This window comes from Microcebus murinus, chromosome 16, assembly GCF_040939455.1.
Source record: "Microcebus murinus isolate Inina chromosome 16, M.murinus_Inina_mat1.0, whole genome shotgun sequence".
NCBI lineage: Eukaryota > Metazoa > Chordata > Mammalia > Primates > Cheirogaleidae > Microcebus > Microcebus murinus.
In genome coordinates, this window is record NC_134119.1 from 47,932,104 (window position 1) to 47,945,630 (window position 13,527).

Below are 13,527 nucleotides of genomic sequence, written 5' to 3' on the forward strand. Positions count from 1 at the left end.
CAGTGAGATCTCTCGCCAGGTCCCCTGCCCAGTCTGTCTTTCCAGGCCACCCTGGTGTGAGCAGCTGGTGGCATTTCCTGATGCAGGGCCAGGCAGCAGTGCTCACGGTGTGGAAGACTGTTCCCAGGGCCAGCAGGTGTCATCAGGAAAGATAAAGGCAAAACCATCACTATTTGTTTACGATATAGAAGCAAAACCAAGGAGAATAAATAGAAGACTATAATAATTACATAAGATTTTAATAAGGCAACCAAAATAAACATACAAAAATCAGGCAGCTTTTTATTAAAAACAATTTGAAGAATAATCTTAGATGGAAAGAGGACTTGCTATAAAGATACAAATTCTCCTGGTGCCGGGGTGGGGCATGTGAGGCGGAAGCGCACAGAGAAAGCCAGAGTGGCAGCAGGCACTCCAACTCCTCCGGCTGGGGACCTGGGTAGGGGGCTGGCCTTGGGGGCCCCTGGGCCTCTGAGGCCTCCCTGAGGAACGAGCCCTCCCTCTGGCGTGTCATTTGAGTTTGCACTCACAGCCAACCCACCTCCACTGGCAAGGGTCTGGAATACCTTCTTTTGTTCCATTTTTGTTGAAAGCAGGAAGAGTGGAGTATAATGCACAAATCACTGAAAACCATGAAGAGTTTCCTTCCACCCAGGGAAGCTTCCAAACCAGAGGGAGGTGAAAGGTGGGGCTGCTCCGGTTACGACCACAGTGGACACCAGCAATGTCCGCTGCCCAGCCCCTCCTCCAGGGCGGGCCCCTGGGCCAGCTCAGCCATCCTCTGGCCACCTGCCCACGGCAGTGGCTCAGCCTCTTGGGACCAGTTTCCTCTGAGAAGCAGCTGGCAGCATGCCCACCGCACAGCTGCCCAGTCAGACGATGAACTGGAAGCGCCAAGGTGCTCACTGAAGTGGGCCCGAGCCACCCCGCAGGTGCCCATGGCCCTGAAGGAAGGAGGGTCTGCACCTTTTGTAGCCAGGAAAACAGGCTTGGGAAGTCAAGAGGCTGCCAGCGCCGGAAGCTTGGTCTTTAGAAACAGATTCTCGACCATGTCCTTTGGACACTCCGAAGTTCTCTGGGCTATTTGGAAACATAAAGAACTGGCCCTCGTTGGTTCAGCACCACCCCAGGAGAGCTTGTGTCATGTCTTTGCTGGCCCATGGTGACACAGGGTGGTCACAGTCACAGAGTGGACAAGGTGACAGGGTGCCCACACCACAGAGGTCGGAGGACACTGGTGACCAGCGCCCCTGCTGCTGACACAGGCCCCGAGAGCTGGGCTGACTCGAGCTCGGGCAGCACTGACGCGGAACCCACGAGTGGGAACGCCCGGCCGAGCCCGTCGTCCGAGGGGGAGGCAGCAGTGACCAGGGGAGGGGTGCGCTGACCCTCGCAGTCTGTTGCTGGCGCTGTGGGGACAGGCCACAGCAGAGAAACGGTTTGCTGGGCACACAGCACTGAGCTCTTCACCTACTTTGGCAACAAAACGATGAAATGCATCACGTGTAAAGTAATTTGTGTACAATTGGGAGGTTGGAGACTGAATTGTCCAGACATTCAAATCATTACTCATTTTTTCTTTGGAAACATTTCCTCGATGGAAACTTTCAGTTCCACAAAAAAAGTATTAAAATAGATTTTCCCCCCTTAAAAATCTTAAACTATGGCATTTGGTCTTTGTGCAAATGGGTTATAATTTGATTACATGATAAAGTGAAAGTGGAGCCTACAGAGAATCGTTCCCAGCTCCTCAGCGAAGCGGAGCTCTGCAGAGTTGTCAGAGCAGAAAACCCCCAATTATGAGCAGTCTGCTATGTCTCGGGCAGCTGCATCTGAAGATCGAGCATGCAGAATTCTAGTTATCACAAGTCCTGCAGTTCATCAGGAAGATGTGACCATCCAAGTTGCTCCCTAAGTGCTCCCCGAAGCCAAAGGATCCCAGGTCAGCCCTCCGGAGACCACCTCTGGTCACCTCTGCAGGGAGGAGCCAGGCAGTGGACAAAGCATAGAGGCGCATGTGCAGGAAGCAGCGGAAATTTCTGGTGTCTTCTGGAACTTGAGTTTGACGCCCATGAATTAATTAGTTCAATTAGCTTAATTAGATTTAGCTGAATGTGTGCTGTTGCGACTACAGCTTTGGTTTCAAGCTTCCTAAGACGGGTTTGTTGTGGGAGAACTCGGCCCACCAGGACCCCCTCTCCAGCACGCTGCTCTCTTGGAGGACCGCGCCCCAGAGGTTCTTGTAGAGCTGCGGAGAGACAGACGCCGTAAGCGGAGGGCAGACACGGCAAAGGACTCCTCTGATGGCCCAGTGTGCAAACGCGACTCCCTCCGAAGTTTTTGTTTAAAAACACAGGAAATTCTCTACTGTTGCTCTTTAGAAAAATCTTAAGATGATTTAATTTATATAAACTTTTTAAAATTAGAAAACTCAATTATATAAAGTACTGTAAGTCACATTTTTTTTTTTTTTTGAAACACAGTCTCACTTTGTTGCCTGGGCTAGAGTGCTGTGGCGTCAGCCTAGCTCACAGCAACCTCAAACTCCTGGGCTTAAGCAATCCTCCTGCCTCAGCCTCGCAAGTAGCTGGGACTACAGGCATGAGCCAACATGCCCGGCTAATTTTTCCTATATATGTTTTTAGCTGGCCAATTAATTTTCTTTTACTTTTAGTAGAGACAGGGTCTTGCTCTTGCTCAGGCTGGTTTCGAACTCCTGACCTTGAGCGATCCTCCCATCTCAGCCTCCCAGAGTGCTAGGATTACAGGCGTGAGCCACCACGCCCGGCCCCGTAAGTCACATTTATGATGCAAGTCAGTCTTCGCCCTTGCCTTTGGAAATGAACTACAGAGGGTGGACACTGTGGCCACCATAGGATTGTGCACATCCACACTGTCCTGAAATCTGTCCCCTCACACTGGCACCAGCGGGATGTGGCCGAGCAGCAGTGGGACCATGCATAAGCTGGCCTTGCTGTGTGGCCCCCGGGTCCTGGGCCACTGCGCCTGGCACACGCCACCCTCTTGTCCTGCCCAGACACCAGCCCACCAACACTCCTCTCCGGACTCCGGACTCCAGGGGAGAGCTCTTATCTCAGAGTGAGGTCGTGAGAGTGGAACGAAGCTGACAACTGACAATCTGCCCACTCTAGACCTGTGGGTCAGAGCTTGGGCTGAGTGGCGGCCGAGCAGATGACCCAGTCCATGGGCTCGGGGAACGGTCTATTTTACATCTGGCTGATGTCGACCAATTTTACTTTTAGGAAACTGCTCTGCCTGCACCTGCTAAATGCACTCCCGACTCCTCCAACGCTGTGCTAGCCTAGGCTACCGCAGACACACTCGGGCCGCTCCTCTGCGGCTCATAAATTCCAGGTGACATTTCAGAATTGGGTGCTCTGGGCTTCATTTAATGATTGTCTCAAATAATCTCCCACAGCTGTGTTTGCTCATTTAAAGTGAATTTCTTGCCTGGTAGCACCTGGTTGAAACATCAGCTCCTTAAAACTGGGAGAGACGCACGTTTTATAAACCATCCTGCCAGGGGATGCTTCCAGTCAGCTCCGGTTTCAACTATGACTAGAACCCCAGAGTCAGAGGGGCCCCCTCTCTGTCATGGGGACGGGCTCCCCTTTCCTCTCGGCCACTCCCCTGCCTCTGCAGAGCAGGGCGCAGTGCTTGGGTGCTCTAGCCTCTCGGGACTCCTTCTGTGCGGGACAGACCCGGGTGCTGGAGGGTCCTCCGAGGCAGACCTGCGCCTCCTTCTCGAATGCCCACCCACCTGTGCGCCCAGTGAACAACCCACTGGGCTTCTCCACGTCTTGGTTTCCCAGCATGAAAGTAGACATGATTGCTATGTGGTCAGCATGTGGGACCTAGGAGGGTGTCCAGTGGCCAGCACCCCTGCTGCAGGACAGCAGGCTGTCCCTAGACACGGCTGTGCCACCATTCCTCCTCCAAGAATTCTCACCTCCCATCCTGCCCGCTGGCCCCTCGTCTTATGGCATACCTGCCCCGACCCAGGTGAGGCCAGTGCCATGCTGAGGCCAGCACCTGCCCCTCCCTAGATAGTCTACACGGCCTCTTGAAGTGGAGATCTCAGCGGCCCACGAGGGCAGATGGAGGCTCCAGTCTATCCATGTTCAGTCTCCACCTCACAGAGCCCCGGGTTCCATAGACACCTTAGCAGAAGGAACATGGTCTTGGGGAGCTGGGGTGGGGTAAACCTGTTCCAGGGCTCACAACCGTGGGACCTCAGGCAGGTAACCTGAACCCTGCAACACCACATCCCCGCAGCAGAAGAGGGGCCACAGCCACGCGGGTGCAGAGGTGCTGGGAGGCACCGAGGGAACCTGGGAGCAGCACCGCGCAGGCATTGCCACTCGGGGAGGGAGACTCGCAGGCTCAGGGATGAGTGCCATGGGGTTACAGAGCAGGGCTGGGACACATGTCTGGGGTAACACCCGAGCTGGAGGCCGGAGGAGGCCTCTCGGAGGAGGTGGTGTTGGGCTCAAGCCCAGTGAACGGGAGCAGCAGGCACCAGCCCTGTGGCCGGAGGGACAAGGGAGGGCTGTGAAGCTGGAGTCAAGGCTGGGGTGGGGGGCATGGTGTAAACGGGCCTGGAGAACACAGAGGCCTCGCAGCTCATCTGGGCAGCGGCCTGACTCCACCTGCTTCCTGAGAAGTCATTATGAACACGGGGGGCTGAGCGCAGGAGGAGACCTCGGGGAGCCCCGTGGAAGCTGCCAGGGAAGCACAGGGGCCGAGGGCAGAGACGGCAGGGGATTCGAGGTGGGGGAGAGAAGACTTGAACTCGAGGTGCCCGCATGGCAGTGGGTAGGGGGTACCCGGGACTGGGGCGGCCACACAGAAGGGGAAGGGGCGGAGGTTGCAGCGCTATCCCTGCACGGGCCTGTGATGACCTTCGACCTTGGCCTGCAAGGGCAGGCGATGCTCCCACCGCGTCGCATCTCAACAGGAAGAGGCAGCAGGGCTGCCAGTCCCCGAAGCCACGGAGGCAGCATGGCCAAGAACCAGGGTGTGATCACCCCAACTTCTGGCCCCTGTCAGCTCTCCGGCAGCCCTGCCCGTGGCCCCAGCCCAGTCGAGGGGGCTCCCCTTACCTCTCCGTCGGCTCTGCCAATGGGTGAGTCCAGAACAAAGTCAGGAGGAGCAATCACGTCTACCAGGGCAACTGCATCGTCTTTCAGCTGTTGGAAAACAAAGTCCACACACTTGGCAACTGCCAGGAATTTCCATAGTGACCACTGAGTAACAGCCACGGCCCGACGGTTGCCATGCCCCCCAGCCACGGGTAACCTGAGCAGGCACACACAGCTCCGTTACTAACATCATCCTTTTACTGGCCGGATTACAGGTCCCCTCGGTGTGTATTTGCATATTTTGACCATGTTGCTATTCACTCAAGACTTCCAATGCTTGTTTTTTCCCAACAAGGTAGGAAATGCTTATAAAAGTGACAACTCTGCAGCTCACTAATTAGCAGCTGTCTTCAGGGGTTGTCTCTCATCCCTGGCTTATCTGGGCAACTGATGTTCCAACACAGGAAAGTACATGCAGAAAATATGTAACAAAGAAAGCATTTATGACACCTGGAAAAGTCATCCTACTACGAAGTCTCTTCCTTCGGCTGCAGTTTTATTACTCTCCCGTTCCATTGTAGAAATTATTCTACAACATGACAAATGAAACTTAGGGGAAGAGACTCCCAATTATTTCCTTGAAATGCAAAAAATTTTTATTAAAATAACTTATTAAATGCCACGTCCACACTGCATAGAACACTGGAACGGGGAACCACCTTAATGACACAGAAGAAAGACGATCGGCCAGCACGGGTAACAAAACCGTCACAACACCAGGGAGTGCGCCTTTCTGGCCACAACACCAGGGAGTGCGCCTTTCTGGCCCAGGCATGGCGCGCGCCCTCTGCACGGCCAAGGCCAGGCCGCCGCTCCGGAGGGGAGGCCCTCGGCAGAGCAGGGCCCGAGACTCCCAGACCAGGGGTCGGCAGGCGCCTTCTGTAAAGCACCAGGTAGCAGATGTTTTCGGTGACCACCATTCACCTCTGCCATAAAGCACCAAGATGCCTCAATATGACGCTCAGGTGGACGGCAGGACCCGGCAGTGTTTGCTGGCCCTGGCCTAGAAGACCGGCAGCTGGCACTACCCCTTGGCTGACACAGGCCTCACTGAGAGAACAAGGACCCGGCTTTGCCGATGCCGGGTGGAGGCGAGGTGTGGACAGGCACACACAAAGCCGCCTGCAATGCCAGCCTGCCTTGGCCACAGCCACAGACTGCCGGAGGGCAGGGGAACAGCTGTGGCTTTTTTTCATAAGCAGCAACTCCGCACCATGGAAGACCCAGGAAAAACCCTCCCTGTCACTGTCTTTCTTTCAGACAAGTGAAAGTCCGCAATCAGACACAGCGATGGGGTGTACGAAATGAATCCTGGGAGAGGCTCAGAGCCAGTCACAAGGACGTTCCCTGGTCCCGGGTCCACTTTGAGAGCAGAGAAAGGGGAGACAAGGGAGCGTGTCCAGTCGCCTGAGGTGCCAACGTGCAGGCAGCACTGATCCAGGTCCTGCCATTGAAGTGGGTGACAACCAACAGCAGCTGCACCGCTCGACGTGGCAGCCATGAGCACAGGTGGCTCTTTACATTAAATTCATTAAAATTAAAGAACACTTGAAATCCTTGATGATACCAGGCATGTTCCAACCACCAGCAGTCCCACGTGGCTGCAGTGACCGTGGACAGAGCAGCCAGTGAAGTCCCCGTAGGCAGCCCCTGGGCGTGAGGCTGGGCCACTGACTTCCTGCACAACCCAGTAAAAGAACAAACAAGGCAACGCCAGGGGACAAATTTAAGTTGGAGCTCGAGTAGCCCAAACACCCAGTGTAGCTGCAAGAGGCATATGAGGGGGCTGGTGTGTGCAGACCCAGAGATGCCCCTACGAGTTTCTCTTTTGCTATTAATATAATAAAATGTCTGACGTGGGCGTGTTTCTCGCAGTGTCCCCGTTTCACCAATGTCGAATGCATGGCATGTGTGGGAGGCAAAGGCGGTGCGTGCTAACACGTGGGCCACTGCATGTAACATGAGTGAACGCAGAATTGGGGAGGGTGACCGGCTTACCTGGGAACACAGGGTCAGGATGGCGCTCTCCACCACTTTACCTGCCTGCGGGCCGGAGAAGTATCCACCTGTAAGCACAAGCCCGGTCACACTTGGGTCTGGCATGCTCAATCCAAAGCAACAAACCCTGAGGATATTTTCCAAATTCGTCCCACAGGAGGCCTGTTTGTTTGTGGGGCTTTGTGGTGGGGGGCGCTGCCTGGAGCTCACCCTAGCAGGACAGGCCTGGCAGGGCCGGGAGGCTGGGCCAGTTCCTTCGAAGGAGCAAGTGCCGAAGGGGCTCCCAGGCAGAGAGGAGCCTGCGCACACAGGAGGCGTGGGGCCTGGGGTGCCCAGAACCACTGCCCAAGGTGGCAGGGTGGGCTGAGGCTGGGAGGGGCCGTGCATGGCACACGGGGCCATCTGAAGCACCCAGGGGAATGGGCAGGTGCAGCTTTGCTGTGGGGTCTTAGCAGGTCCAGGGAGAGCACACTGATACACTTGAGAATGCAATTATTGTGGAACCTACGTTCATGATGATTTCTGAAGACAACCGTCTGCCGCCTAAGAGTTTATCTCAGACAGCAAGGAAGCTCCTGCTCTGCCCTCAACCCTCTGCCTGGACGCCCTCATGCCTTCCTCAGTTGACCTGTGCACTCTCAGGCCTTTGCTCCTCGGGGCAAGAGCTGGTTCTTGGCAGGGAAACGGGATCCTGCCCTTCGCAAGCCCAGGTGCACACAGCACATTAATGGGTACACGGCATGTTTGTAGTAGTAAAAATTCATGGGCAGGAGAATAGGAAAAAACGTCTAAAAAGGCTCCTTAGGAAGCAATCATAAAAAAAGGTTGAGAAATGCTAGTTTAGCCCATTCCCTCCAGAACTGCAGGAATCAGCCCAGGCACCCCTCCTCCAGGAAGCCTTCCAGAGTTCTGTTTGGGCACTCCTGGGCTTGTGTCTATCTGTGCCCAAGAGCCCGGGGTGCAGAGCCCAGCACACAACCCCACGGGGGCACTTGGAAGTACTCTCCGAACTGAACAGGACCCTGAGTGAAGGGAAAACTGCACGTCAGGAGCGCTGTCCTGCACTTCTTTGCCCTTCACGCTGGACTTACTGTGGGATTTGGGCTCTGTCCTGCCCCCAGCCTCCCTCGGCTGTGAGTAAGTCCACGTGGAAGCAACGCCACGCTGGGAAAGCGGAGCTTCCTAGATACGGCAGGCTGCCCAGTCCCCAGGGCGGCAGGGCCTCACCTTGGTAGAGCACGGCCGTGTGCCGGCTCAGGGACCACAGGGCATACAGGGCGCTGAGCCGGCCCAGCACGGGCCGCAGCGAGGGCGGCACGCCCGGCTGGTGCGTGTACTCGTGGAACCTCTGCACCACTGTGAGCTCCATGAACGCCAGCGCCAAGGAGCGGCAGTAGTACACCTAGAAAACAAGACAGAGCCACAGTGGCCACGGGAAGGCAGCCCCGCCCAGCCACAATTCAGACTTTACGGTGCAAGAAATATAGGGACACACGCTCGGGTCTGTGTTCTGGTGCGTGTCCGAGGAGGACAGTAACATGAAGTGAAGCAGCATATGGACACACATGGCAGGAGAAATGTTTTTCTAAAACACAAGGGAAAAGGCCGTGCAAGGAAACCCCAGGATGGGAGCTGATTCCTGATGTGCTGAGGCCTCAGGCTGCTCCATGGCTGTGCTCAGCTTCGTTCAGTCTAGAACTTGGGGTGGCACCAGCATAGAGTGCGCGGGGCCTGGGGCAAGCTGGGGACACCGCTGCTGCTGGAGTGTGCCAGTGTCCCAGGAGCCCTGTGAGCTCCTCCAGGAACTCGGCCGATGGTGACTTCTCACCGTCCAGGGTGTGGCCACAGGCCTCTCCTCCAAAGCTTTGAAAGCAGCAGTCTCTCTCCCACTCACACGGGAATGGCCACAGAGAGGCCAAGGTGGGACAGGCCCCAGCTACACCTGTGTCCATCACGAGTCCCGGTGCTGTCCGGGTGGGCGGAGCAGGGACTCACTGAAAACCTCTCACTCCCAACTTTTTCTTTTTTAACCATCACTCAAAACAATCGCTGGCAATTATCAGCTTCACTTATTACATTTTCTTTCCTCATCTCTAATTTATCATCTTATCAGATTTTTTTAAATTAGGAAAACAACATATGCATTGCTTATCTTATTAGAATGAACATGCACCACTTTTGAAATATAAAGACTAATCCAGCAAAGTGAAGAATGGGGTGGAGATGACAAACTGCCGTGAGAGACCCTGGTCAACTGCCTGGCACGTGCCGCTGCCCCCAAACCTTTTGCAACAAAGTGTTGCAACATGTTGCAACAACATGGCAGCACATCAGGAAGGAGGTGCTACACCCCAGCAGGTGACTAGGGAGGAGGCCTAATTTCCAAGGCCTGGCCTGCACTTCCGGAGCCAACACAGAGTCTCTGGCTGCGAGACCCACTGAGACCTCAGGAGAACAGACGGGAAGAAGATGCTTTTTGCCCTCTGCCAGCTGCCAGCCTTACTGGTCCTGGCCAAGACCCCTGCTGGGCCACACACGCTACAGGGCAGGCCATCCACTGGTCCAGGAAGGCTCCTCTGCTTCTTGCTGTCCAAGTAGCGGGAGGGCCAGCTGTGGCCCTGGGTGCAGCTTGGCTCGCCCCTGCTCCTGCAGACGCATGCTGAGCACGTGCCCTTCCTTAGGAGCGGCGTCTAGATTTCCTGGAGCTCTGCTGAGTAGAGGCAGGGCCCTCAGGCCCCTTGAAGAGCCTCTGGCAGGAGGCTGAGAATGCATGCCGTTGGGAGTGCTGCTGCTGGCACTACGCTGCCCGCTGCCCAGGTCGCCCCGCCCTCCCTCAACCAATTCAACGAAACGGGTGGGAAACAGCCTGGATCCAGGCAGGCTGGCTCCTGCGTCGTTAGAGCACAGGGATGCTGTCACCCACCAGCACCCTCAGAATGTGCTCCCACACTGTGAACACCTCTCCCCCTACTGCACATGTCCTCTGAACCCAGGATAAGGCCGACCCCGGCGGGGCCCGGGCACAGGCAGGGAGGCCATTCTCAGAACTGGGGCTGACTCTGTGCACCTGCTAGCCTCTCCCGCTTTTCACCCACGTGGACTTCCCAGTAGTAAAGTGATGCTGTTTCATCTTGTTTTTCTGTGACAGTGACACTCTTCAATTTCAGCTGTGGTGTGGGTTGGACAGGCTAGTGGCAGGCCTGGGAAGGCAGCCCACCTGGAACCTCACTGCAGTCAAAAGCCGCACTCTGAGTCCCACTGGGTTCAGGAACACAGACCTGGCAGGGCAGACGGCTTCAGGTCCCCAAGCCTTAGGGTCTTCATCTGCAGAGGGGGAGCCCCCAAAGTTGCTGAGGAGCAAGCGAGATCCCTCTGGTGTTAACCGCCTGCACAGCACTGGGGCAGCACTCGTGGTGGTGGCTCTGTCAGTCCCTGGGATTTGGCATGTGTGGCACGGCTTTGTGTTCTGCGAAATGTCCAGCTACAGCCATCAGTCACCTGAATGGAGTCTGTCACTGCAACCAGCAGATCTGGCTACAACATTAACCAAGGTGGGCTGGGGCCAGCAAGTGTCCCCACGGTGCTGACTTGGGGGATGGATGCCTCAGGTACAGTCTCTCCCCATGGCCAAAGCATCCCCAGGTCCTGGTTATGGCTGGTGCACTCAGGCCAGGCGTGCTCATGGCTCCCGAGCCCCACTGCACCCAAAAGCTGTACCACCAACAGGGCAGTAGGCTGGGGCTCTGCTCCAGGGAATCTTCCAGAACTGTCTCCACTGTCCCTACAGAGCCATACTGCATCACTGTCCCCAGTTAGAACCATGACAAGGCACTTCCTGGACCTGGCGGAGCTGAGGGTTGGCTGTCACTTCGCAGCAGTGACCTTGGCACACCACGGACAGGGGCCCCCAGTGCCCGGCCTCCCCCTCCCCCCATAAGTCCTGAGGCGAGGCTCCCCATCATGAGCCTCCCCAGCGAACACCAGCCCAGGAGGGGAAGTGGGGTGCGCCACCTGGTATGTGGGAACGCCTCGGGATCTCTGTATCTTAACAAGTGATGGATACTTCAGGCAAAAACGAAGCCCAGGCTGTCCAAGCCCAGATGCTGGCTGTGCAGCGTGGGGAGCTCGGGGCAGCAGACCCGGGCATTTCTCTCAGCCTCAACAGCCTTAACTAAGACATGAAGTGACATGTGTAAAGGGCCCAGTATATGGCTGGAGGGAGAAAAGACATCCCTGTCTGCCTTCTGATGGGCACATCTCTGGAGGGTCCCCAGGAACCTAACCCTCACGGTCCCGGGGGGGGAAGGTGAGGCGATGTGGGGGTGGGGACACGCTGCCACGTGCCCTTTTACGTCTCCTGGCTGCTGAACACGTGACGTTGTCATCCAGTTGGAAAGTGAGAGAGATGCATGCTTTAAGAGCCTACTGTGTGCGTCGGGCAGACAGTAAATGGCAGCTTTCATTGGCAGGCACAGTAGACTGATAAAGTTAATAAACACCCCCCGCCAGGTCAAAGAGTGAGCATATTTTTTAATAGAAATGGCCAATAACTGCCCCAAAGGACAGATGTTCACCCGTCCACTGAGTGCCATTGTCCTAGCCCGATGGCCTCGACGTGTGGCCCCCACCCGCAGCTCCCAGGCTGCCCCAGCATGGGGGAGCTCCTTCCCGGTGCTCTCTGCTGGTCACATGCTACACGCACTTCCCGGGTCTGCTGTTCATCTTCTGGTTTTGTTTAGAGTGTCTTTTCCTATTCAGAAATGTTGAACTTTTGTGCAGTCAAATCTGACAGTTTTCTTTTCTTTTATGGCTTCAAGGTTTCCTGTCTCCCTTAAGAAGGCTTGTCCCACGGGGAGGTTATGTAAACATCCTCTGCAGTTTTCTTCCCATGCTACACCACAGGGGAGGGACCGTGTCTTCCTCAGGCCCCCTGGCGTCCAGCCCGGCGAGAGCTCTTGGCTGTCGGAAATGTCCCCCTCTGGTCTGGAACACGGAGCCCCCTAGTGGTCACTACCTTCCCTTCCCTGCGCCTCAGGGCTTGTGCCTGTGGGTGACTGGCGGCTCCCCAGCTCTCCCCAGGGACACCGTCTCAGCTGGACGCAGGACCAGGGCCAGCCTGTGCCTCGGGACTGGCTGACGTGCTGTCGCCGAGTTCCTCAGTGAAGGCCCGAAGGTGAATCGTTTCTCAACCACCGAGCCCCACACGCGGGTGTTGTGAGGTCACGCGCCAGGGTCCAGCACGGACTGGGGCCTGGAAGGGTGCCAAGGACCCACAGTGATCTTCCAGGAAGTTTAAGGGAACCAGATGTCGTGAGGAACAGGCCCCTCTGTGCTCGCTGTCTCTTCAGGGCTCTTGACTCACAGCTCGGGGCAGTGTCTCTATGTCCACCTTAGAATGGCGACTTCATCTGCAGCAGAAGCCAACGGGCACCACCGATCTCTCAATGAGCAAACCTGCTGTGCACAGGCCAAGGCGGGTGCAGAAAGAGGCCATCCCAGAAGGGTCATTTCAAGCCTCCTATTTCCGGTCACTGTGGCCCTCAACCAAAAGTTCTACTGACCGTGGCCATCTACTGAATTCATTTCTTTTAAGCCATTAAGTCAATGTGGGTTTCCTCGAGCGCAGCAGGAGGCTGTGAAGTCAGGAGCCCCTCTCTCTTCACTGCAGCCTAAAATTCATGGGCTCAAGCGATCCTCCCGTCTCAGCCTCCCGAGTAGCTGGGACTATAGGCATGTCCTACCACATTCAGCTAATTTTTTCTATTTTTAATAGCGATGGGGTCTCTTGCTCAGGCTGGTCTAGAACTCCTGGCCTCCAGTGATCCTCCCCCCCTTGGCCTCCAAGAATGTCAAGATTACAGGTATGAGCCACTGCACCTGGTCCCCCTTCTTTATTCTTATCTCCTCACCCAGGTGTGTCCAGCAGCTTCCTAGAGATACTGGCCAGAGGGAGATGCTGCCCCTTGAAGCAGTAGGGGTGGGGTCTGGGGCCTTCGCAGGGGACAGGCAGACTTGGACTGGGTGACCGGGTGACTTCAGCACTGAGCATGACACAGCCTCGCTGACCATGCTGAGGAGGAGGAACAGCAGCGTCTTGCAAGCTCCTATGCCTTCCTCGCCCACGGTCACCCTGCGCGACAGCCTCCAATGCAGACACACGAGACAGGAATGGATTCACAGGACAATCAGACTCTGGCCGTAAGGAGGAGTTTCATAACAGGGTGTCTCTGCACTGTGGGGGCCTGGAACGTGAGCGACAGCCCTGTCCAAGTGTGAGAATCAAAGCACTTCCCAAAGCCAACCAAAAGTCACCCCTGGACCATCTCCACTGGCCGCTCGGTGCAGGCGATAATGACTTGAGAACAGC

At 56.0% G+C, this 13,527-nt stretch overlaps 1 protein-coding gene across 1 annotated transcript in view; it reads right to left on the reverse strand.

The window, feature by feature from the left end:
• Positions 1–222: 222 nt before the first annotated feature.
• Positions 223–13,527, reverse strand: part of ACOX3 (acyl-CoA oxidase 3, pristanoyl) — a 53,087-nt gene continuing 39,782 nt past the window's right edge. Inside the window, exons 15-18 of the mRNA XM_020281839.2 lie at positions 8,388–8,562; positions 7,161–7,228; positions 5,124–5,210; positions 223–2,248 (exon numbers count right to left, since the gene is read on the reverse strand). Coding sequence (XP_020137428.2) covers positions 2,129–2,248; positions 5,124–5,210; positions 7,161–7,228; positions 8,388–8,562 — 450 coding nt within the window. The 3' untranslated portion in view covers positions 223–2,128. The remainder of the gene's footprint in view (positions 2,249–5,123; positions 5,211–7,160; positions 7,229–8,387; positions 8,563–13,527) is intronic.